Source organism: Procambarus clarkii, chromosome 52, assembly GCF_040958095.1.
Source record: "Procambarus clarkii isolate CNS0578487 chromosome 52, FALCON_Pclarkii_2.0, whole genome shotgun sequence".
NCBI lineage: Eukaryota > Metazoa > Arthropoda > Malacostraca > Decapoda > Cambaridae > Procambarus > Procambarus clarkii.
Window position 1 is genome coordinate 6,687,264 of NC_091201.1, and position 26,895 is coordinate 6,714,158.

At 42.8% G+C, this 26,895-nt stretch overlaps 1 protein-coding gene across 1 annotated transcript; it reads left to right on the plus strand.

Moving 5' to 3' along the window:
* The first annotated feature begins 527 nt into the window (after positions 1-527).
* LOC123763691 (uncharacterized) lies at positions 528-22,347 on the plus strand. The gene is made up of 4 exons (XM_045750978.2): positions 528-820; positions 10,763-11,959; positions 12,458-12,594; positions 21,796-22,347. The coding sequence occupies exons 2-4, from the start codon at positions 10,914-10,916 to the stop codon at positions 21,927-21,929; spliced, it is 1,317 nt and encodes a 438-aa protein (XP_045606934.2). The 5' UTR covers positions 528-820; positions 10,763-10,913; the 3' UTR covers positions 21,930-22,347.
* The last annotated feature ends 4,548 nt before the right edge of the window (positions 22,348-26,895 follow it).

Below are 26,895 nucleotides of genomic sequence, written 5' to 3' on the forward strand. Positions count from 1 at the left end.
CGAGGGGACGTGGAGGACGGAATGGTGGCAAGTACGAAGGGATGGGGGAGAGGGGAATGGTGGGGAGGACGGGGGATGCTCACACGTTGCTGAGCCACAGCAACACGTGGCCGGTACAGCTGGTATATATATATATATATATATATATATATATATATATATATATATATATATATATATATATATATATATATATATATACATATATATATAATTTATATATATATAATTTTATATATATATAAATAATATATAAATTTATATATATATAACATATATACATATATATAAATTTATATATATATAATTCAGTACATATATATATATATATATATATATATATATATATATATATATATATATATATAAATATATATGTACTGAATTCATATTCATACTTTACAGTAAACAAACCAGGCGTTGAGGCATGCGAGCTTCTCGTGACACGCTGACTGTGAACTACGAAATTTTGACCTTTAGTTCACTTCCTGTAGTAACTACCCAAGTGGCAGTCTGACGCCCCTACTGAGCTTCCTTCAGCACTGGTGGAGCGCCAGCCACGCCAGCCACACCAGCCACGCCAGCCACACCAGCCACGCCAGCCACGCCAGCCACGCCAGCCACGCCAGCCACGCCAGCCACACCAGCCACGCCAGCCACACCAGCCACGCCAGCCACGCCAGCCACGCCAGCCACACCAGCCACGCCAGACGCAGCACCTGCGCCACCACCTCCACCCGCGCCACCACCGGGTTCTGGCTCTCGACTGGGCTGCTCTTCTCACCTTGCTCATCTCTCCAGCACACTCCTACACATCCTGGTGGGTTTGTCTGTCATTTGTATCTTTGAACGTGATATTGTTGGCAGCTTCATTTATTGCTCGAATTTTTTTTGGTTAAGACAACCGCCTCACAGACACTATTTATATATGTATTCACCTAGTTGTGCTTGCGAGGGTTGAACTGTGGCTCTTTCGGCCCAAATCTTAACTGTCAATCAATATTTTGTTTTGTTCACTCACACACACACACCTAGGAAGCAGTCCATGAGAGCTTTCTAACTCCCAGGCACCTAGTTACTGCTAAATGAACAGGTGCATCAGGGTGAAAGAAACTCTGCCCATTTGTTTCTGCCATCGCCGGGGATCGATCCCCGGTCCCTAGGATTACGAGTCCCAGGCACTGTCCACTCAGCTATCAGGCCCCTATGACCTTCCTCCAAGTGAGTTACTTCACATGGCTCGCAACCGGTTACCTGAGGACAGTCCTCGAGAACAGTGCTTTGTTCAGCTCCTGTGTTCTGGTCGCACTTCTTCCAGAGCCTTTCACACACAGCACATACAGATAATTACCACTAGGTAAAATCTAACCTTACCTACACTAGGTGTATTTATACACAAAACTATAAGGAGTTGCGTGTCGGCATGGGATGCTTAAACCCATCCTCAAGCTCCACTCGTCCAAGCTGGGGCCGTCCCAACCCATCCTCAAGCTCCACTCGTCCAAGCTGGGGTCGTCCCAACCCATCCTCAAGCTCCACTCGTCCAAGCTGGGGTCGTCCCAACCCATCCTCAAGCTCCACTCGTCCAAGCTGGGACCGTCCCAACCCATCCTCAAGCTCCACTCTTCCAAGCTGGGGCCGTCCCAACCCATCCCCAAGCTCCACTCGTCCAAGCTGGGGCCGTCCCAACCCATCCCCAAGCTCCACTCGTCCAAGCTGGGGCCGTCCCAACCCATCCTCAAGCTCTACTCGTCCAAGCTGGGGCCGTCCCAACCCATCCCCAAGCTCTACTCGTCCAAGCTGGGGCCGTCCCAACCCATCCCCAAGCTCTACTCGTCCAAGCTGGGGCCGTCCCAACCCATCCCCAAGCTCTACTCGTCCAAGCTGGGGCCGTCCCAACCCATCCCCAAGCTCTACTCGTCCAAGCTGGGGCCGTCCCCTAAGATTCATTCGTCGTTTTTAACCCATTATATAACCAACAAAAGTGTTTTCTTCGATACAAATTAATAATAATATGTTTCATATATGTATAATTCTGAGTCTAGTTATGCCTAGAATAAGTTGGGTTAGGAGTTCTAGTTCTATTGGAAATTATTTGCATTTGAAGCATGTGAGTGAAGCCCTAGTGAAGTGCGCGATTAGAATCAGGATCAGCAGAAATAACTTTTTTTTCTCGAAGAGATGCGATGACCACATAGGAACTGAGCCAAACACTGTCCGTGAAAGGCCGGAACGTAATCAACTGATGAAGTGTTAAGTATTTTTTGATTCACAGTCCGGTACAGGCTTCATCATAAAGTGTTCGACCAATATATATAATGACGGACTACTGGGACCGTTTAGACCCCGTTTCATGAAGGACTGGGAGTGTGGGGGTTCTGGAAGATCATAGACCAGATACATTACATTAAGGGCTGGGAGTGTGTGGTTATGGAACATTATAACCTAGGTACATTAAAGGCTGGTAGTGTCTGGTTGTGGAACATCATATTCCGGGTACATTAAGGGCTGGTAGTGTGTGGTTGTGGAACATCATAGACCAGGTTCATGAAGGACTGGTAGTGTGTGGTTCTGGATCATCATAGACCAGGTTCATGAAGGACTGGTAGTGTGTGGTTGTGGAACATCATAGACCAGGTTCATGAAGGACTGGTAGTGTGTGGTTCTGGAACATCATAGACCAGGTTCATGAAGGACTGGTAGTGTGTGGTTCTGGAACATCATAGACCAGGTTCATGAAGGACTGGTAGTGTGTGGTTCTGGAACATCATAGACCAGGTTCATGAAGGACTGGTAGTGTGTGGTTCTGGAACATCATAGACCAGGTTCATGAAGGACTGGTAGTGTGTGGTTCTGGAACATCATAGACCAGGTTCATGAAGGACTGGTAGTGTGTGGTTCCGGAACATCATTGACCAGGTATATATATATATATATATATATATATATATATATATATATATATATATATATATATATATATATATATATATATATATATATATATATATATATATATAGACCAGGTATATATATATATATATATATATATATATATATATATATATATATATATATATATTAGTATATTTTGGTAGCAGTCTTTCCTGTAGACATATATTATTAAATATGACCGAAAAAGTAAGATTAATAATTCTAACACGAATTTTCTCAATCTTTCGTACATTACGCTTCACTGTTGGAGGTAAATCAAAAATCAATTCTCCAAAATTCATTTTTATTTCTAGTCTGACGCGACACGGGCGCGTTTCGTAAAACTTATTACATTTTCAAAGACTTTAGTTCACAAATACACAACTGAATAGAACTTACGTATCTACGGTTTTATATCTACATTTGAGTGAGGTGGAAGGGGTGGTGTGGCATTAACACAAGACAGAACACAATGTGGCATTAATAGGGTATTAATTTCATCAACACAAGACAGAACAAGAGTATTAATAGGGTATTAATTTCATCAACACAAGACAGAACACGAAACAATGGATATTGAATAGAAGTGTTTGTAGAAAGCTTTCTACAAACACTTCTATTCAATATCCATTGTTTCGTGTTCTGTCTTGTGTTGATGAAATTAATACCCTATTAATACTCTTGTTCTATCTTGTGTTGATGAAATTAATACGTCTTGTACATACGCAACTGGTATGTACAAGACGCCTTAATCCACTTGACCATCACGACCGGACATAATGAGGTGATAGCCGAGGCTATTTGAACCACCCCACCGCCGGCACTCGGATAGTAATCTTGGGCATAGCATTTTACCAAATCACCTCATTCTTTGGGGCACACGTGAGGAACACAAATGCGAACAAGCCTGAATGGTCCCCAGGACAATATGCAACTGAAAACTCACACCCCAGAAGTGACTCGATCCCATACTCCCAGGAGCAACGCAACTGGTATGTACAAGACGCCTTAATCCACTTGACCATCACGACCGGACAAAGAATGAGGTGATTTGGTAAAATGCTATGCCCAAGATTACTATCCGAGTGCCGGCGGTGGGGTGGTTCAAATAGCCTCGGCTATCACCTCATTATGTCCGGTCGTGATGGTCAAGTGGATTAAGGCGTCTTGTACATACCAGTTGCGTTGCTCCTGGGAGTATGGGTTCGAGTCACTTCTGGGGTGTGAGTTTTCAGTCTCTCTTCAGAGAGAGAGAGAGAGAGAGAGAGAGAGAGAGAGAGAGAGAGAGAGAGAGAGAGAGAGAGAGAGAGAGAGAGAGAGAGAGAGAGAGAGAGAGAGAGAGAGAGAGAAAGAGAGAGAGTATAATATATGTATATATATATATATATATATATATATATATATATATATATATATATATATATATATATATATATATATATATATATATACATATATACATATATATATATATACATATATATATATATATACATATATATACATATATATATATATGTATATATATATATATACATATATATATATATATATATATATATATATATATATATATACATATGCATATATATATATATATATATATATATATATATATATATATATATATATATATATATATACATATATATACATATATACATATATATATATATATATACATATATATACATATATATATATATATATATATATACATATATATACAGGACTAAAACCCAACCACCTCAAGCAAATGCTCAACCCTGCACTGGGTGACATTGCAAAGAACCTCTTGGTGGAACTAACCAGATTCACCAACACATGTTTAGCTGGCAACATACCAGCGTCCATAAGACCTATCTTTTTTGGAGCATCTCTCTGTGCTCTAAAGAATAAGGATGGAGGGATCAGGCCGATAGCTGTGGGCAATTCTCTCCGGCGTCTCGTCGCAAAAGCAGCTGCAAGGACAGTTAGTGATGCAGCGGCCAACATGCTGAAGCCAAAACAGCTCGGGTTCGGCATTCCACAAGGGTGTGAGGCGGCAGCCCATGCAGCTCGAGCCTTCATCGCCAACATCACAGACGAAAAGGCCCTTATCAAGCTAGATTTCAAAAATGCCTTCAATTTGGTGCGGAGGGATGCTGTACTCCGTGCGGTTCATAGTCATTTCCCTTCCCTCTACCCTTTTGTACATTCATGCTACAGTATGGATCTTAAGTTACTTTTTGGCGAACATGAAATTGACTCGCGAGAAGGCGTCCAACAGGGTGACCCCCTTGCTCCTCTCCTTTTCTGCTTAGTCATCAAACAAGTCACAGAGGTCCTGTTCAGCGAGCTTAACATCTGGTTCTTGGATGATGGTACCCTAGCTGGTTCCCAAGACTCCCTCCTGGAGGACATCAGAAAAATCCAGGAGCAAGGTGCAGTTTTAGGCCTCACCCTGAACCCTTCTAAATGTGAAATAATATGTTCCAACCAGGGCATCGTAGAGAGAATAGAGGGTCTTCTGCCAAATATCCATAAAACTAAACCTGAAGACAGCACACTCCTAGGAGCTCTCCTGGGGTTGAAAGCCATCGATGAGGTCCTTGATAAGAAAATCGCCGACCTTAAGAGGATGGATGGGAGGATTGAGGATATTGATGCTCATGATGCACTCTACCTCATCACCAGATGTCTGTCCCTCCCCAGGTTAACCTACTTTCTGAGGTGTTCACCATCTTACAGTAGCCAAAAACTAAGTGAGTATGACCGGTTACTGAAATGAATGCTAGAAAAAGCTCTTAACCTCTCTCTCGATGACCTACAGTGGAAACAAGCCTCTCTTCCCGTAAGACTTGGGGGCCTCGGAGTTCGAACAGCAACGCAAATCGCTGTTCCAGCCTTCCTGTCCTCCTTATCAGCATCCGACGACCTTGTGAAGGAAATTCTACCTGCCCACTTACATCAGCTGGCAGGTGTACATGATCCCAATTTTACACGCTGTGCCACAGAGTGGGCCTCTCGTGCAGGCCCAACACCTCAACCACCATCCCCAAAAGCCCACAAGCAATCCAGCTGGGATGGCCCCATTGTAGACCAAGTTGCTGCAGAGTGCCTGGGTGCTGCAACAACACAACACGACATTGCTCGCCTCACAGCAGTAGCAGCACCACATGCAGGGGATTTCCTGTTAGCAACCCCAATGTCGGCAACTGGCACGCGTCTCACACCACACGCCCTCCGAATTGCTGTGGCCCTCCGCCTTGCTGCCCCAATCCACACCAGATATAGGTGTATTTGCGGCGAGGTGGTGGCTGACAGGTACGGCCACCATGGCCTACTCTGCCAAAGCACAGGGGGATGGCACTCGAGGCACAATGAAGTTAACGACATCATCAAGAGGAGCCTCACCACAGCTGGATGCCCAGCTGAAAGAGAGCCCCGTTACCTAACGCCCTGCAACTCTGATGCTCTTATTGGTCGCCCGGATGGTATCACAGTGAACCCCTGGAAGAATGGCAAGCAGTTGGTATGGGACTACACGTGCGTATCAACCCTGGCTAACACCTACATTAACCTCAGTGTTGCACAACCAGGTGACGCTGCCACCCACAGGGAAGCAGCCAAATCCCGTAAGTATAGTGAACTGGATCACCACTACAATTTTGTCCCCATTGCTTCTGAGACACTCGGCGCCTGGGGTAAAAGTGCTACCAATTTTTTGAAGGAACTGGGTTCTAGGCTCATTGAAACAACATGGGACCCAAGAGCGGCAAGCTTTCTTTTCCAGCGCCTCAGTGTGGCGATACAGAGGGGAAATGCGCACTGCATCCAGGGTTCCTGCCCGCCATCTGAGGAGCTGGAGGAACTCGATAACCTATAATAACCATCTTTGTAACCCATATGTAACTCCTTTTTTGTAACAAAGTTCAAATAAAGTAAATATATATGTGTACATACAAAAGAATGGGGGTGGTAGAAGATAATATTAGTGTTCAGTGAGAAACCACAAGGTCTCCTCTAAATACTTTTTATTTTCTTCTCCGAGGCTATGGGTCCCCACATTGGCACCAGAGGTGGTACCCTCACAAACTTTTATATATATATATATATATATATATATATATATATATATATATATATATATATATATATATATATATATATATATATATATATATATATATATATATATATATATATATATACATAGGGGGGTACCACCTCTGGTGCAATTATAGGGACCCACAGCCTCAGAGAAGGGAACACAGAGCATTCAGAGAAAAACTTGCCATTTAACTCTGAATACGTAAGAGTGTTCGCTTCTCCTACCACCCCCCTTTTTTATGGTGTTCACTTTATTATGCAAGGTTATACAGTTACATATCTGATTTTATACAACAAATTAACATTAAGAGGACACAAAAAAAAGTTCGCTTCCTAGAGGCGAACCAGTGAAGTGAACCAGTGAAGAGCAGAGGTGCCATAGGCACAATCAGAGAGCACTGTATAAACATCAGGGGTCCGCGGTTGTTCAACGTCCTCCCAGCGAGCATAAGAAATATTGCCGGAACAACCGTGGACATCTTCAAGAGAAAACTGGACGGTTTTCTAAGAGAAGTTCCGGATCAGCCGGGCTGTGGTGGGTACGTGGCCCTGCGGGCCGCTCCAAGCAACAGCCTGGTGGACCAAACTCTCACAAGTCGAGCCTGGCCTCGGGCCGGGCTTGGGGAGTAGAAGAACTCGCAGAACCCCATCAACCAGGTATCAACCAGGCTGTAGATTTCCTCGAGGCTGAAGATATATATATATATATATATATATATATATATATATATATATATATATATATATATATATATATATATATATATATATATACATATATATATATATATATATATATATACAAATATGTCTCTCCTACTTTGACAGGGTGAGAAAGCTGCTGTAGGAACTAGTGTGTTATTAAGCACTTAACCACTGAAGGTGACTAAGATACTTTTACAAGCTCAAATAATAGTTAAAATCACTTACATTGTATAACAGATGTATTACGTATTGTATAAGTAAAATACATTGTATAATTGATACATTACATGGTCAATTTTGGGTACAAATACAATAAATCATCAAGTGTTCCAGTACTCATATAGTATTTACACAGTTCAGCATACCTCAGCCCAGGAGGGCGAAAGTCAGTCAGTATGGGACATTCTACAATATAATGTTCAAGTGAGTGCATGTTTTCTCTTTCACAAAGTTGATACATGGAGTATTCGACACTTTCACAAAGTTGATACATGGAGTATTCGACACTTTCACAAAGTTGACACATGGTGTATTCGACACTTTCACAAAGTTGACACATGGTGTATTCGACACTTTCACAAAGTTGACACATGGTGTATTCGACACTTTCACAAAGTTGACACATGGTGTATTCGACACTTTCACAAAGTTGACACATGGTGTATTCGACACTTTCACAAAGTTGACACATGGTGTATTCGACACTTTCACAAAGTTGACACATGGTGTATTCGACACTTTCACAAAGTTGACACATGGTGTATTCGACACTTTCACAAAGTTGACACATTGTGTATTCGACACTTTCACAAAGTTGACACATGGTGTATTCGACATTTGGGTTTTGAGAAAGCTGCCAGATACGTCTATATCCCAGGCGTATTCTGGCCACTATAACATCACATTGCCGGGTTCTTGTTCTATTAGTCCCATATATGAAAGTCTCCTCACGATATTTATCATATTATTTAATGCTACAACTATCAGGTCTTTGTGAATGTGTTAGATCAGTAAGATTTTCATCAGTGTGTTGTTCTGGAACATCATAGACCAGGTTCATGAAGGACTGGTTGTGTGAGGTTCTGGAACATCATAGACCAGGTTCATGAAGGACTGGTTGTGTGAGGTTCTGGAACATCATAGACCAGGTTCATGAAGGACTGGTAGTGTGTGGTTCTGGAACATCATAGACCAGGTTCATGAAGGACTGGTAGTGTGTGGTTCTGGAACATCATAGACCAGGTTCATGAAGGACTGGTAGTGTGTGGTTCTGGAACATCATAGACCAGGTTCATGAAGAACTGGTAGTGTGTGGTTCTGGAACATCATAGACCAGGTTCATGAAGGTCTGGTAGTGTGTTGTTCTGGAACATCATAGACCAGGTTCATGAAGGACTGGTAGTGTGTGGTTCTGGAACATCATAGACCAGGTTCATGAAGAACTGGTAGTGTGTTGTTATGGAACATCATAGACCAGGTTCATGAAGAACTGGTAGTGTGTTGTTCTGGAACATCATAGACCAGGTTCATGAAGGACTGGTAGTGTGTGGTTCTGGAACATCATAGACCAGGTTCATGAAGGACTGGTAGTGTGAGGTTCTGGAACATCATAGACCAGGTTCATGAAGGACTGGTAGTGTGTGGTTCTGGAACATCATAGACCAGGTTCATGAAGGACTGGTAGTGTGAGGTTCTGGAACATCATAGACCAGGTTCATGAAGGACTGGTAATGTGTGTTGTTCTGGAACACCATAGACCAGGTTCATGAAGGACTGGTAGTGTGAGGTTCTGGAACATCATAGACCAGGTTCATGAAGGACTGGTAGTGTGAGGTTCTGGAACATCATAGACCAGGTTCATGAAGGTCTGGTAATGTGTGTTGTTCTGGAACATCATAGACCAGGTTCATGAAGGACTGGTAGTGTGTGGTTCTGGAACATCATAGACCAGGTTCATGAAGGACTGGTAGTGTGTGGTTCTGGAACATCATAGACCAGGTTCATGAAGGACTGGTAGTGTGTGGTTCTGGAACATCATAGACCAGGTTCATGAAGGACTGGTAGTGTGTGGTTCTGGAACATCATAGACCAGGTTCATGAAGGACTGGTAGTGTGTGGTTCTGGAACATCATAGACCAGGTTCATGAAGGTCTGGAATTATTGTTTAGGCAACACAATGGCTTGCTGACCAACCAGCAAGGGAAACTATGAGGAGGAGCACCAAGCCATTAATATAGCACTTGACCCACCAGCAAGTATAGCTCAGTCCAGGACACAGTCCAGGACACAGTCCAGAACACAGTCCAGGACACAGTCCAGGACACAGTCCAGAACACAGTCCAAGACACAGTCCAGGACTGCCCAGGACTAAAGTAAACTCTCAGTGTATATTCACCAAAAAGTGGTCTATACACTTCTCAGTGAATATAGAATATAGCCCCTGGTATGGTGTGAGTCCTATATAATTATGAAACACTGAGGTTGTCAAGGTTGACTTATGATTAAATTTCTATTTATTGTAACTTAGATGTGTAAGGAAAGCCCGCTTATTAGCTATTAATTTTGTTATTATTTGGTGTTATAATAGATTATAATAGGTATAATAGATATAAAATAGATTTCCCTCGCTTCATGGTGGTGAGATCGTGAGCTTCCGTCGCCTCCCGGTGAGGCTTCCCTGCTGTGTTTGTGGTACAGCGTGACCTTACTGTCGACCATCTGTCTCACTGACAGGATGTCCGGAGGGGCAACACTGTCTTATCAGCTCCCCTCCTCGGCTCTCCTTATCAGCCCTCATAATCCGGTTCCATTCCTCAATCCCCTCCTCATACATACCCTCACCCTTTGTCGCCCATTAGTTTCTTCGTTTTTGTCTTAACTCTCAGCTTACTTTGTCCCTTAACCACCTTCTTCTAAATCCCATTCACTGACTCTCCCTCTGATATCCTCCCTCATTGATACCCCCATCAAAGTTACCCCCCCCCCCGTCACCAGCTCCCACTCATAATTAACGTGTGTTTGCACTCCACAGCAACTCACAGGAGAGAGAGCAGCTTATGTCTTCGTAAGACGTCTTGGAAGCTGACAGCGAATAGTCAATAACTTCTTGAAAGTGATTATTGAACATTGCATCAGAAGAACACCAGGAGCGCGCACACCCATCAGGAAGTTTGCATGTAAGAATGGATGCCAACATCGCAGTTTGTGCAGGAAATGAAACGCGGCTTCTAGTCTACTTCCTGTTGATTGTGTGCTTGGCGGGAACGTCTGCCGCCACCAACGTCTTGCCAGTGTCTGATTTCCACAATGCCAGAGAGCCATCAGTCTTCGGTACACCAGGTTCCAAATCTCTTGAGCGACTCATCAGGGCTGAGCTCCTGAAGCCTCGAGTGCTCGAGGAGGAACAATCCAGGAGTCACATACCTTCCGATGATTCCTCGAGCCAAATGTCCATGAGCAGTATTCCACTTGATAGTTCCGCAAGCACACCATACCCAGAATACTCCCCTTCTCAGGATACCACAGATACCATGATCGGTGAAGATGACGTGTTAGACCATGACATACCAGAGGAACCCACTGGAGACACTCATAACGAAAGTGAGATTTCTCAGGATTCTGCTAACGGAAGTCCCACAACGATTCACAAACCAGAAAGTACGATTCCTACGCTTAGTGCTTCTCTCGACAAGCTTGACGAAACAATACACAATCACCGACAAGAACCTCCCTATAGAATATTCTCAATTCCATCAAAGCCCACAACTGAAATATCTCAAGTTAACCAGATGGTCGTAAATGGTCATATTCCCCTCCCCATGGTGCCCATGCACCACTTTCCACCCCAAGAACCTGGAACCTCGACGAATCACTTCCTGCCTCAGATCCCAAACAATCGGGTACCGCCAGGCCACTTCACTAACGAGGGATCCTCTAAATGGAATCCCCATGAGAGCCACTTTTCCCAAGAGCCGCATAACGCAATCCCATCAAATCACTTTTCATCCCAAGAGCACATGGGAGCGATGCCTCCAGCTCATTCAGTCCCACAGACACGCTTAGACACCATGCCTCCGAGCCACAACACGTTCCAGAGCCCCTGGAACATGTTGCCTGGAAGTCACCATTTCAGCAAGGAAGTCCGCAACGATGGTGACGACTGCAACCTCACGAAGAAGCTCTTCAACTGGGGCAACTTCATCACTGCGGCTGTTGACGAACTATCAGCGCAAGTACCATGTCAATTTTACTCTTAATATAGGGATGTATTGCCCATTTTCTCATGCAAATATTATACAGAAGGTTCTTTTTGTTAATATAATAGTTATACATTTTGCATTAGAAGAGGACAAATAGAAAATGGAGAAAAATAGAGAGAGGGAGAGGGATAGGGAAGTCGAGAGGAAAATAGAGAATTTGGGATAGAGAAAGCCATACCCGGGCAACGCCGGGTACACCTTTTAATACATAATAAAAACAACCAATCTGGGCTTGAACTCACGATGCACTGATCACCAGGTCGATACATTACCCACGATACCAGCCACCTAGCTTACGAGATCTGGAACGTAGAAATACACCAGAGACTCTGTCAGAGAGTTCGCTGTGAACTTTATACATTGTTAAGGACTCAGTCACTGCCATAACAGGCGTCAGATACATTATTAAAGATACAGTCACTACACTTACATGCGTTCTAAAACATTATTAAAACGAGTCATTGCAGGCGCATGATACAAAATGAGGAGTATGTGTTGCTGGACCACTACTGTATGTATTTCACCCGCCCCTACTTATCTCGCTGGAAGATAAGGATCCTGGCTGATGTTTGGTGCCCAGGCTGGACCACCATCACTGGCTCTGGTAAGTTAACGTTTGGTTAGGTTATGGTTAAGTTAGGTCAGGGTTAGGTAAGATTAGGTTAAGTTAGGATAAGATTTGGTTATGTTAGGTAAGGTTAGGTTAGGTTAGGGGAAGGTTAGGTTAGGTAAGATGAGGTTAGATTTTAAACTATGCCAGCCCTTCCAGGAGAGCAGAATAATTCTCATTGCAAAGATCTTTCAAAGCATGTTAGAGGGTAATCAACTCTGAGGTCAGGTCATCTCTCTCACCAGATCTGGTGATCACCCTCCGTGGAACATGACTGACCATTCCCATCAGGGTGTCCAAACTGACTACCATTGTATCAGACTAGTCTAGAGAGTGAGTCATTATAGTGACCTAAAAGTTCTTGCAGAGGGGTCTAGCGCTAACTCCTGGACCCCGCCTTACCGGCTGCCGTTTGTCTGATGTAGTCAATGATGACAACTCATGTGCCTTTTCATGTATGCTGCTGTAGCTCTTTGTTGTACTATTTTCTTCACCCTGTACTAGTTCATTGTATTTGTTAACTTCTCTTATGTTAAAGACTTTCTGACATGATGAGCTCGTCTCAGCCTTTAGTGACCTATCTTGCCTCCCTACACGTCTTCTATGCCCTATACTGAACAGCTTCTCTTTATCAACATTATCATTTTCCCTGAGAATCTTGTATTTTGTTATCATTTTCCCTGAGAATCTTGTATTTTGTTATCATTTTCCCTGAGAATCTTGTATTTTGTTATCATGTCCCCACGGCTCTTTTTTCTCTTGAGGAATGGTGAGTTCCATATCCTTTAGCCTTACTTTAAAGTTTATTCCTCAGTTCTAGTACAAGCCTCGTTGGACACTCTGGGACACTTTATAGTTTGATTGTATGTGTATAAGAGTACCAGGAGGGGGGGAGGTAATGGGGTGGAGGGGGGGGTCAATAGATGGGACGACAAGGTCCTGAATGAGATTCATCCATGTGGTGTACACTGCTCGGAAGGCCTCCTTCACGATAGCCACAAATGTTATTCATTTGTCCGGTACTTTTTGCAGTTTAATAGAGTTTTCTTTGTCTCTCTCAATTCATGCTATTCAATGGGACGTCTTGTTCCCGAAGTAATTCTCATTAACTTACACATATCCTAGTTTAAGTCTATTAGCTCTCTGTCACACCATCCGTGTAGTAGCTCATAAAGATCGTCCTGTATAATGTTACAATCATCCCGTGTTATAAGTCGTACAATTTTGCCTCAACCGTGAACACTGATGCGGATACCGGCACTCCTTTTCATTATGGATAGTTACGTCCTCCGGGAATAATACTGTTAGTGGCACTTGTGTCACGCCCTGTGTGGCCTCCCTTCACTGAGGTCTGTGTGTGTGATCTCCCTCTACTGAGGTCTCTCCATCTAGCTCTGGGAGCTGCTCAGTCTCAGTAGTGGACACTCCATGGAAGCTGGTGTTGAGCTCCTCACAAATTTCATTTATCATTTTCTGAATACTCGCCTCCCCTTTTTCGTAACCTGGTCACTTGGTCATTCACTGTCATTTTCTTTCTTATATGATTATGTATTAGTTGTTTGCTTTGGAGGCAATATTATTTTCATAGTTACTTTCTGCTAATCTCCTTATATTTATGTATTCATTTCTGGCCTCTTTGCATCTGCTCCGGTTTTCCTCTGTCCTTTGCCTTCTGTATTTCCTCCGCTCCCTCCTGCATTTTGCTTTTGCCTCCTGGCACTGTCTATTGACCCCCGGGTTATTATATGATCTCCTACTGCTTCCTGGCACTGTCTATTGACCCACGGATCATTATGTGTTCTCCTACTGCTTCCTGGCACTGTCTATTGACCCACGGATTATTATGTGTTCTCCTACTGCTTCCTGGCACTGTCTATTGACCCACGGGTTATTATATGATCTACTACTTTTTTGCATCATACTGTGGGTAGGAATCTCTCTCCTGCCTCTTGGCACCTCAGTTTGACTTGGTCCATCATTTCCTGGACCGTCTTCCCTCTGAGTTCCTCCTCCCACTGCACACTTCCCAGATACTCTCTTACTTTCTTGTAGGACCCATTTGTATAGTCTGCTCTTCCTACCCTGACTCCTTATCTTATGGGCACTGTTTTATGTTTGATCATTGGTCACTTATTCCTAGTGGAGTTTGATGCTCTAAGTTCTCAATGTCTTCATCATTTTGGGTAAAGATCAGGTGCAGTAGACTTAGTGTATCTCCTCCCCTTTCTCTTGTGTCCTCCTTTACATGTTGGGTTAAGGCTTTTCTTAGACACCTTATTCCTAGAATTCTCATAGGGAGAGGTCGGGTTGGTGGCAGGAGTGGATGGGAGTCAAGGAGTGGATTGGGGTTTGGGTTGGTGTCAGGGAGTGAGTGGGGGAGGTCAGAGAGTGGGGAGAGTCAGGTCATAAGCAGGTAGTGGAGGGCTGGGGGCATCCATGGTGATTATTACAGTAGTAGTAGTGTGTGTGTGTGTGTGTGTGTGTGTGTGTGTGTGTGTGTGTGTGTGTGTGTGTGTGTGTGTGTGTGTGTGTGTGGGATGTGAGTGTGTGTGTGTGTGTGTGTGTGTGTGTGTGTGTGTGTGTGTGTGTGTGTGTGTGTGTGTGTGTGTGTGTGTGTGTGTGTGTGTGTGTGTGTGTGTGTGGGATGTGAGTGTGTGTGTGTGTGTGTGTGTGTGTGTGTGTGTGTGTGTGTGTGTGTGTGTGTGTGTGTGTGTGTGTGTGTGTGTGTGTGTGTGTGTGTGTGTGTGTGTGTGGGATGTGAGTGTGTGTGTGTGTGTGTGTACTCACCTAGTTGTACTCACCTAGTTGTATCTGCAGGATCGAGCACTGACTCTTGGATCCCGCCTTTCGAGCATCGGTTGTTTACAGCAATGACTCCTGTCCCATTTCCCTATCATACCTGGTTTTAAAATTATGAATAGTATTTGCTTCCACAACCTGTTCCTGAAGTGCATTCCATTTCCCCACTACTCTCACGCTAAAAGAAAACTTCCTAACATCTCTGTGGCTCATCTGAGTTTCAAGCTTCCATCCATGTCCTCTCGTTCTGTTACTATTCCGTGTGAACATTTCGTCTATGTCCACTCTGTCAATCCCTCTGAGTATCTTATACGTTCCTATCATGTCCCCCCTCTCCCTTCTTCTTTCTAGTGTCGTAAGGCACAGTTCCCTCAGGCGCTCCTCATACCCCATCCCTCGTAGCTCTGGGACGAGTCTCGTTGCAAACCTCTGAACCTTTTCCAGTTTCATTATATGCTTCTTCAGATGGGGACTCCATGATGAGGCGGCATACTCTAAGACTGGCCTTACGTAGGCAGTGTAAAGCGCCCTAAATGCCTCCTTACTTAGGTTTCTGAATGATGTTCTAACTTTTGCCAGTGTAGAGTACGCTGCTGTCGTTATCCAATTAATATGTGCCTCAGGAGATAGATTAGGTGTTACGTCCACTCCCAGGTCTCTTTCACGCGTCGTTACAGGTAGGCTGTTCCCCTTCATTGTGCACTGTCCCTTTGGTCTCCTATCTCCTAGTCCCATTTCCATAACTTTACATTTGCTCGTGTTGAATTCTAGTAGCCATTTCTCTGACCATCTCTGCAATCTGTTCAGGTCCTCTTGGAGGATCCTGCAATCCTCATCTGTCACAACTCTTCTCATCAACTTTGCATCATCCGCAAACATCAACATGTAGGACTCTACGCCTGTAAACATGTCGTTAACATATACAAGAAATAGAATTGGTCCCAGCACCGATCCTTGTGGTACTCCACTTGTTACTGTTCGCCAGTCCGACTTCTCGCCCCTTACCGTAACTCTTTGGCTCCTTCCTGCTAGGTAGTTCCTTATCCATGCTAGGACCTTTCCCCCCACCCCCGCCTGCCTCTCGAGCTTGAACAGCAGTCTCATGTGCGGTACTGTATCAAAGGCTTTTTGGCAGTCCAGAAATATGCAGTCTGCCCAACCATCTCTGTCCTGTCTTATCCTCGTTATTTTATCATAGAATTCCAGAAGGTTTGTTAGGCACGATTTCCCTGTCCAGAACCCATGTTGATGTTTGTTCACAAACCTAATGTTCTCCAGGTGTGCAACCAGTCGTAGCCTAATTATTCTTTCCAGTATTTTACTGGGGATGCTTGTCAGTGATACAGGTCTATAGTTAAGTGCCTCCTCCCTATCGCCTTTCTTGAAGATCGGCACGACATTTGCCTTCTTCCAGCAACTGGGCAATTCTCCTGACATAAGTGACTCATTAAAGATCATTGCCAGAGGCACGCTGAGGGCCTGTGCTGCTTCTTTTAGTATCCACGGTGATACTTTGTCTGGTCCAACTGCTTTAGTTGCATCTAGAGTTGTCAACTGTTTCATTACCTCCTCTGCTGTCACCTCTATATCTGATTGTCTTTTATCTAGGGTAACCCCTTCCAACAATGAGAGCTGCTCAGGCTCAGTAGTGAACACTCCATGGAAACTGGCATTCAGTGCCTCGCAGATTTCCTTGTCACTTTCAGTATATGCCCCCTCTGTCTTCCTTAGTCTTGTCACTTGGTCGTTCACCGACATTTTTCTTCTTATATGACTGTGTAGTAACTTAGGTTGTTTTTTCGCTTTGATTGCAATATCGTTCTCATAGTCCCTTTCCGATGTTCGTCTTATGTTAATGTAATCGTTCCTAGCTCTGTTGTATCTGCTTCTGTTGTCCTCTGTTCTTTGTCTTCTGTACTTCCTCCACTCCCGCCTGCTGGCCATTTTTGCTTCCTGACACTGTCTATTAAACCATGGGTTATTATATTCCTTCTTATTTTTTCCCTTTACCGTTGGTATAAATCTCTCTTCGGCCTCCTGGCATTTCTGTATGACTAGGTCCATCATATCTTGGACTGTTTTTCCTCTAATTTCTTCCTCCCACTGCACTTCATCCAGATAGTCCCTTATCCTCATATAGTCCCCTTTCCTGTAGTCAGCTCTCCTTTCCCAGATCTCTTGTCCCATGTTCATAAGTTTGAATTTCATCATGTAGTCAAAGACTAGGACACAATGGTCACTAGCCCCTAGAGGTATTTCATGCTCTAAATTCTCGATATCTTCTACGTTCTGGGTGAAAATCAGGTCTAATAGGCTCGGTGCATCTCCTCCTCTTTCCCTTGTGTCTTCCTTCACATGTTGTGTCAGGAAATTCCTGTCTATAACATCTACTAATTTTGCTCCCCACGTTTCGTCCCCTCCATGGGGATTCCTTGATTCCCAATTTATCTCTCCATGATTTAGGTCCCCCATGATCAGCAGCTTCGCTCTCATTCTGTGGGCTAGTGTTGCTGCCTTCTGCAGTTCATCTATACATGCTTTGTTGTTGTCATCATACTCCTGCCTGGGTCTTCTACTGTTTGGTGGGGGATTGTAGATTACCAAGATCACAATCTTCCTCCCATCTACTGTCAGAGTTCCATGTATGAAGCTTGTGCACTCATTGGTAACTCGATTTCCCAGGTCTTCAAACTTCCATTTCCGCTTTATTAGGAGTGCCACTCCCCCTCCCTGTCTCTGTGTCCTCTCTTTTCGTATCACCTGGTACCCTTCAGGAAAGATTGCATCTGAGATCATGTCATTAATTTTAGTTTCCACAATTGCAACTATGTCAGGATCTGCTTCACTCACTCTTTCTTTTATCTCTTCTGCTTTATTAGATACCCCATCAGCATTGGTGTACCAAACCTTGAGATTCTTCATGGAAACTCTTGTACCAGAGTTCTCCCTTTCTCTGGGGGTCTGGGGGGATCTGGGGGATGTCTGGGGGGTGACTGGGGGCAGGGGGGATCTGGGGGATCTGGGGGGTGTCTGGGGGATGACTGGGGGCGGGGAGGGTCCGGTGGATGTCTGGGGGGATCCGGGGGGTGTCTGGGGGGGGTCCGGGGCTGTATGGGGGTGAAAGAGTTCAGGAGGGGTGCTTGGGGGGCTACTGGGGGCTGGGCTTCTAGGAAGGTAGGTAGGAGGGTCTGGGGTAGGGCCTGGGTAGGTAGGTCTGGAGTAGGAAGGGCATACTGGGTCTGAAGATTAGGGAGGGCATAGAGGGGTTGGGAGATAGCGTAAGTGTGTGTGTGTGTGTGTGTGTGTGTGTGTGTGTGTGTGTGTGTGTGTGTGTGTGTGTGTGTGTGTGTGTGTGTGTGTGTGTGTGTGTGTGTGTGTGTGTGCAGCCTGTCTTCCAAAAATGGGGAGGTAAATGTAACAGCCCCATAAGTGCAATTATGTACTATGTATGACAGTCAGGACTTGTACTTATTTACACTTAGTATTAAATCGTAATGTCAAATATATTGTGAATATTTGAGTTTACCTGAAAAGCTGAATAGAAAACCACGACCTAACCTAACCGTCTTAGTTTTTAGAAGATAAGCATTTTATTGCTTCTTAATTACAATTACCACTTAATCTATAGCTATATTAATATTACCGTTTTATAAAACAAATAAAACAAAACTAAAATATTGAAATAAATTGTAAAAGTAACTCAGAATACTTTCAAATTTTGTATAAAATCTCTATTTTTAATAAAACTAAGAAAGAAATTCCTTATGTTTGAAACTTGTGTATACTTCCACAAATCTCCAGTATCAGCTCTTGATACTGGTAATGGCTCAAAAGGGTCACCACTTACGGGCTATTCATGCCCATGCCTCCTTTTGGATGGCTTAATCTTGATGTTCTTCTAGTAAACTGAACTGTACAACTTCAGCCTAAAATTCTGAGTGTCTTGACAGAAAACGAGGGGAATTAAATGGGGAGGTAAATGTAACAGCTCCATAAGTGCAATTATGTACTATGTATGACCATCAGGAAATTTATTTATTACACTTAGTATTAAAACATACTGTCAATTCGGAGGATGGGTTGTAGGGTGTGGGGTGAGGGTATGTGTGTGTGAGTGTGGGTATGTGTGTGTGAGTGTGGGTAAGTGTGTGTGAGTGTAGGGTGTGGGTATTTGTGTGTGAGTGTAGGGTGTGGTTGGAAGAGAGAAGGTGTGATAGGGAGGACCAGATACTCCCAGTCACTGCCTGGGAGTAAGTAAGCAAGCATTAGTAAGCTCAACCATAACAGGTTCATTTCTATTACCCTCGCTGTATGGTCCAATTCGGTGTGATGCCACAACATTCATCGTGCGATCAGCGTTCAAACATTTCAATATCTCTTCAAGTTCCAATCTTTGAGACTGTAGTCTCTCGAGTGTCGAAACTCGCAGTTCATCGACTAGTCACTGATTTACAGTTTTCCAATTTTTCTGTAATTCTAATAAGTCTCATGACTTGTTATGCCCCTTCCTCTCTCTCTTTGTCTTTAAGTGCCATAATGTCTCCTTTATTTTCACATAAGAGAAATGCTTTGTATTTTGCCCTTCAGCTTCCTCAGTTTTGTCTACCCATCTCCACACACTCTGCTTGCTCCCTCAGGTGTGAGTGTGTACTCACCATGTTGTGCTTGTGTAGGTTGAGCTTCAGCTCTTTCGCCCCACCTCTCATCCATCAATCAACTGGTGTACAGGTTCCTGAGCCTACTGGGCTCTATCATATCTACATTTGAAACTGTGTATGGAGTCAGCCTCCACCACATCGCTGCCTAATGCATTCCATCTGTTCACTACTCTGACACTAAAAAAGTTCTTTCTACTGTCTCTGTGGCTCATTTGGGTACTCAGTTTCCACCTGTGTTCCCTTGTTCGGGCACCACCCGAGCTAAACAGTTTATCTTTATCTTTCCTGTCAATTCCTCTGAGAATTTTATAGGAAGTCATCATGTTTATCCTATCTCTTCTTTCTTCCATTGTCGTGAGGTTGAGTTCTAGTAATCTTTGCTCGTAGCTCATACCCCGCAGCTCGGAGACTAGCCTGGTGGCAATCCTTTGAACCTTTTCTGAATTAGTTTTGTGTTTGACTAGATGTAGACTGGTGGAGCCGCATATTCCAGTATTGGTCTGATATATGAGGTAGACAAGGTTCTGAATAATTCCTTACACAAGTTTCTGACAGCAGTTTTTATAGTTTATATAAGTTTAAAGCGGCGTATGCCAGCCTTGTACACGCCGCTTATGTTATTCTTCTAATGTGGGCTTTAGGGGACAGGTCTGGTATGATTTCAACCCCCAGGACTTTCTCTCTTCCTTATCCATTAAGATCAGGAAGAGAGAAAGCTTTCCTCTCCCAGCTGGTACCTTGTGTTTGACCTCCTGCTCCCTACGCCTATCTTCATCACTTTGCACTTGCTTGAGTTAAACTCTAGTAACCATTTGTTGGACCTTTCCATCAGTTTGTCCAGGTCATCTTGGTGCCTCTTGCTGTCCCCCTATGTCTTAATCCTTCTCATAATTTTAGCATCATCGGCAAACATTGAGAGGAATGAGTCTATATCTTCTGGAAGATCATTCACGTGTATCAGAAACAGAATAAGTCCGAGTACAGAACCCTGTTGCACTCAGCTGCTGATGTCACGTTATTCTGAGGTCTCACCCCTCACAGTAACTCTCTGCTTCCTGTTGTTTAGGTACTCCCTTATCCATTGGAGCACCTTACCACTTACCATGTTGCCTGTTTCTCCAACTTATGCAACAGTCTTTGCATAAGTTGGATAAAGTCCCCCCCCCAATGCAAAGTCCCCCCCCCCCAATGCAAAGTCCCCCCTTTGCATAGGGGGGTCTTTGTCATAAGCTTTCTGACAGTCCAGGAAAATGCAGTCTGCCCACCCTTCTCTATTTTGCCTTATGCTTCTGGCTTGGTCATAGAGCTCTATTAAACCTGTGAGGTACGACTTGCCCTCCCTGAACCCATGCTGGCGACGTGTTACAAAGTCTCTTCTCTCCAGATGTACCACCAGACTTTTTCCTCACGATCTTCTCCATCACCTTGCATGGTATACAAGTTACCAACACCGACCTGTAGTTTAGGGCCTCCTGCCTATCACCCTTTTTGTATATTGGGACTACGTTAGCTATCTTCCAACTCTCTGGTAGGTCTCCTGTTTCCAGTGATAGAGTATGTGTATCTGTGTTTTTTTTGTGTGTGTGTATGTGTGTGGTGTGTGTGTGTGTGGTTACCTGTTTCTTACGTATTTGTGTTTGTATGAGTATCATGAGGAGGAAGGATGTGTGAGTATGAGACTATGACCCTCTGCCTCACTCACACCATGAGTACACTTAGCCACGTGTCTCGTCCCCAGCATTCAGCAAAAAGGCCGCCAACAGCATCAAGCTCGCGACGCTGGACTTCGTGAAGAAGGTGGTGGCTGCTGGTCTGGCCGCAGAGGAAGACGCCCGGTTCTGGTACAACAACAATCCCAAATTTAAGGTTTAATGAGGCACGTTTTTGTGTATCACTCTACGTTCATCCACCTAAATTGGTTGGTACAGAACAGCCTCGATTCTTGCAGTCAGCGTTCGATGCTCGATGGTACATGTGGTTGGGCACAGTTCCTTCACCCTGTCCGTGTCCCAGCACTTACGTTTTGCGAATCCCAGTTGTTAGTCTGTCTTATATCCCAGCTCTAAGTCCTCATTTCCCAGGCCTTAGTCAGTCTCATATCCATACCAAGTGCTATGTCCTAATAATTACCCTAACCTTATTTACGGTATATTCTAAAATTATATATAAACTCTATATAAACTTTATGCCTGAAAAGATTCTTGAAAACTAAATATTAAATTGCCTCATTTGACCACGGAAAGTTTAACATGATATTGTTACTTATAAATACAATATATTATGAAAATAATTGCGTTTTTGTTCCTTTTTCATATGTAATAATTTTGTTGTTGGCAATGACCTTAACAGATCAAAAGCGCTTCGGCAATAATTTCTTATTTCTTTTGTTGTTTTCTGCATATATATATATAAATATATATATATATATATATATATATATATATATATATATATATATATATATATATATATATATACACATATATATATATATATATATATATATATATATATATATATATATATATATATATATATATGTCGTACCTAGTAGCCAGAACACACTTCTGAGCCTACTATGCAAGGCCAAATTTGCCTAATAAGCCAAGTTTTCATGAATTAATTGTTTTTCGACTACCTAACCTACCTAACCTAATCTAACCTAACGTTTTCGGCTACCTAACCTAACCTAACCTATAAAGATTGGTTAGGTTAGGTTAGGTAGGGTTGGTTAGGTTCGGTCATATATCTACGTTAATTTTAACTCCAATAAAAAAAAATGACCTCATAGATAATGAAATGGGTAGCTTTATCATTTCATCAGAAAAAAATTAGAGAAAATATATTGATTCAGGAAAACTTGGCTTATTAGGCAAATCGGGCCTTGCATAGTAGGCTGAGAAGTGCATTCTGGCTACTAGGTACGACATATATATATATATAGGGAAGGGAGTACCACCTCTGGCTGGAAGAAGGGGGACCCATAGCCTCGGAGGAAACCACACATAACGCATTGGAGGGAATGTGGGTCCCCTCCAATACAGTTTCTGTGTGCTTTTCTCCTACCACCCCCTTCCCTTTTTTTTTTTTCCTTTATTGTGTATTTAAAGGTTACAAAACATACAAGACAAATGCCTAAATGTTATGGATCTCTTGAAGCTCCTCCGCTTCTGGACAGGAACCGAGGACGCAGCAAGCATTTCCCCTCTGGATCGCCACACTGAGACGCTGAAACAAAAAACTGGAAGCCCTTGGGTCTCTGGTGACGTCAATGAGCTTGGACCCCAATTCCTTGAGAAATCCCAAGGCACTCTTGCCCCAGGGCCATGCGTCTCAGACGCTATGGGAACAAAGAGGTATTGACCTTCCAGTCGCCTGTACTTGAGTGATTTTGCTGTTTCCCTGTGGTTGGCCGCCCCACCTGCTTGATCAGCTCCGAAGTGTACATAGGTGTCAGCCAGGGTGGATACACATGTGTAGTCCCACACCAACTGTCTACCCAACTGTCTATATATATATATATATATATATATATATATATATATATATATATATATATATATATATATATATATATATATATATATATGTCGTACCTAGTAGCCAGAACGCACTTCTCTGCCTACTATTCATGGCCCGATTTGCCTAATAAGCCAAGTTTTCATGAAATAATTGTTTTTCGACTACCTAACCTACCTAACCTAACCTAACCTAACTTTTTCGGCTACCAAACCTAACCTAACCTATAAAGATATGTTAGGTTAGGTTAGGTAGGGTTGGTTAGGTTCGGTCATATATCTACGTTAATTTTAACTCCAATAAAAAAAAATTGACGTCATATATAATGAAATGGGTAGCTTTATCATTTCATAAGAAAAAAATTAAAGAAAATATATTAATTCAGGAAAACTTGGCTTATTAGGCAAATCGGGCCTTGCATAGTAGGCTGAGAAGTGCGTTCTGGCTAATTAGGTACGACATATATATATATATATATATATATATATATATATATATATATATATATATATATATATATATATATATATATATATATATTTAATATGACCGGAAATATATTAAATTTCCGGTCATATATTAAATATGACCGGAAAATTAAAATTAATAATTCTAACACGAATTTCTCAATATTTCTTATATTTCTTTTCACTGATGATGGTAATTGAAAAATCAATTCTCCAAAATTCATTTTTATTTCTAGTCTGATGCGACACTTGAACGCGTTTCGTAATAACTTATTACATTTCAAAGACTTTAGTTTACACACACACAACTATAACCTGCAAACAGATTTCTTACTATGCTACAATTCAAACGGCTTTTCATTTTATATACCTGCATTTGGGTGAGGTGATATGTTACAACAGTTTTGGATGAGGTGAAAACAAATTTTTAACACAAGATAGAACACAAAATATTGGGTAAAGTTAAAAGGGGGAAGACTGGAAGTAAATGCAAAGGGCCTATTGGACCATATTTCTTGATGCCTCTATATTGGAGCGGAGTCTTGAAGTTGGTAGAATATAGTTGTGCATTAATTGGCTGTTGATTGCTGGTGTCGACTTCTTAATGTGTAGCGCATCGCATATATCAAGACGCCTGCTGTCGCTGTATCTATCGATGATTTCCGTGTTTTTTGTTAAGACTTCTCTGGTGATGGTCTGGTTGTGGGAAGAGATTATATGTTCCTTAATGGAGCCCTGTTGCTTATGCATCGTTAATCGCCTGGAAAGAGATGTTGTTGTCTTGCCTATATACTGAGTTCTTTGAGGCTTACAGTCCCCAAGTGGGCATTTGAATTCATAGACGACATTGGTTTCTTTCAAAGCGTTCTGCTGAGAAAAGAGACTTGAGAAAGAAAATTGAGAAAATTCGTGTTAGAATTATTAATTATTATTAAATAAAGATAAGAGCAGCCGTGAAAATTTCAATTTCAGAACCAGAAAACTGGATGGTTATTAATGCCTATTGATCTCTGGAGGGTTATTAATGCCTATTGACCTCTGGAGAGTTATTAATGCATATTGACCTCTGGAGGATTATTAAGGCCTATATATATTGACCTCTGGATGGTTATTAATGCTTTGACCTCTGGATGGTTATTAATGCTTTGACCTCTGGATGGTTATTAATGCTTTGACCTCTGGATGGTTATTAATGCTTTGACCTCTGGATGGTTATTAAGGCATATAGACCTCTGGAGGGTTATTAATGCCTATTGACCTCTGGAGGATTATTAAGGCCTGTATATATTGAACTCTGGATGGTTATTAATGCACATTGACCTCTGGATAGTTATTAATGCACATTGACCTCTGGATGGTTATTAATGTATATTGACCTCTGGAGGGTTATTAAGGCCTATTTACCTTTCGAGGGTTATTAATATCTATTGATCTTTGAGGGTTATTAATGTCTATTGACCTCTTGAGGTTTATTAATACCACCACAATAGCTTATTGACCAGGCAGCACGTATATTATTGACCAGGCAGCACGTATATTATTGACCAGGCAGCACGTATATTATTGACCAGGCAGCACGTATATTATTGACCAGGCAGCACGTATATTATTGACCAGGCAGCACGTATATTATTGACCAGGCAGCACGTATATTATTGACCAGGCAGCACGTATATTATTGACCAGGCAGCACGTATATTATTGACCAGGCAGCACGTATATTATTGACCAGGCAGCACGTATATTATTGACCAGGCAGCACGTATATTATTGACCAGGCAGCACGGATATTATTGACCAGGCAGCACGGATATTATTGACCAGGCAGCACGTATATTATTGACCAGGCAGCACGGATATTATTGACCAGGCAGCACGTATATTTTAGTCCTCTCCAGGACAAAAATTTGTTCACTGTATATACACCAGTGTATACATATCATATATACTTGAATATACAGCATACATCTCTGGGCTTACATAACTTGGGGATGGGCTCAGGCACTAAATAACGACCAAAACACAATTCAGAAGACGGATTAGTGATGTTTCGGTCCGTCTAGGACCATTATTAAGTCGTGTGTTAATGGTCACATTTCGGTCCAGGTCGGGGACAGGTCTGGTCTGAAACGTCGTCGCTTCTCTATTTTTTGAGTTGTGTTTTGGTCATCCTTTCTTGAGCCGTGTTCATGACGGACCTCGGCGCCATCTACGAACCAGGTGCCGAACTATAGCAGTTGACCCTCCCATTAATCGTAGTTTTAAATCATCTTGTCGGCTGAGTTGGAAGGTGACGACTAACCAGGGACAGGCAATGGAAGTCAGTGAAGCCCGGAGAGTGAACGAGTATTTAGGTCGACCTGGAGGTACTAGCCACTGGGGCTAGTTGAGGGCCGTGGAGTTTGCTAATTGAGCGTACTAGCGAGGGCGCTGCGGAGGGGGAGCGTTTGAAGACGTCTCCATAATTGCAGCTAGGTAAGGACTAGTGGCGCGTTGAAGACCTCGTCAGAGACATACAGGGTCCGTCATGCGTGAAGCACGCTAACGTGACGACTAATAACGCCGCTCTGGATCACCTCACATACACTTGTACATATTAATGGTGAAGGGGAATAATAACGGGTTATTTTAAGTGCTATTATTTTTATTTACCTTAAACATTACACTATGTTTCCACCAAGGTTAGAGTCATCTGAACTTGAGTAGCATCATATAGTTTAAAGAGAACCCGGTTACGAAGGGTTCATAACATTGTGACTTGTAACTCCTCGTCATTCCTCTCAACACTGGTTATAGATGGAGTCAGGTTGTTTCCATGTTTCGAAACATTCGATGTTTCAAACATACGATGT

What these genes read in the sequence shown, in the direction of transcription:
- LOC123763691 (XM_045750978.2), top strand. Translation starts at nt 10,914, where the DNA reads ATGGATGCCAACATCGCAGTTTGTGCAGGAAATGAAACGCGGCTTCTA. An exon ending in GCTGTTGACGAACTATCAGC is followed by an intron (nt 11,960 to 12,457) that starts GCAAGTACCATG and finishes GAGTCATTGCAG; the next exon opens with GCGCATGATACAAAATGAGG. An exon ending in GACCACCATCACTGGCTCTG is followed by an intron (nt 12,595 to 21,795) that starts GTAAGTTAACGT and finishes TCTCGTCCCCAG; the next exon opens with CATTCAGCAAAAAGGCCGCC.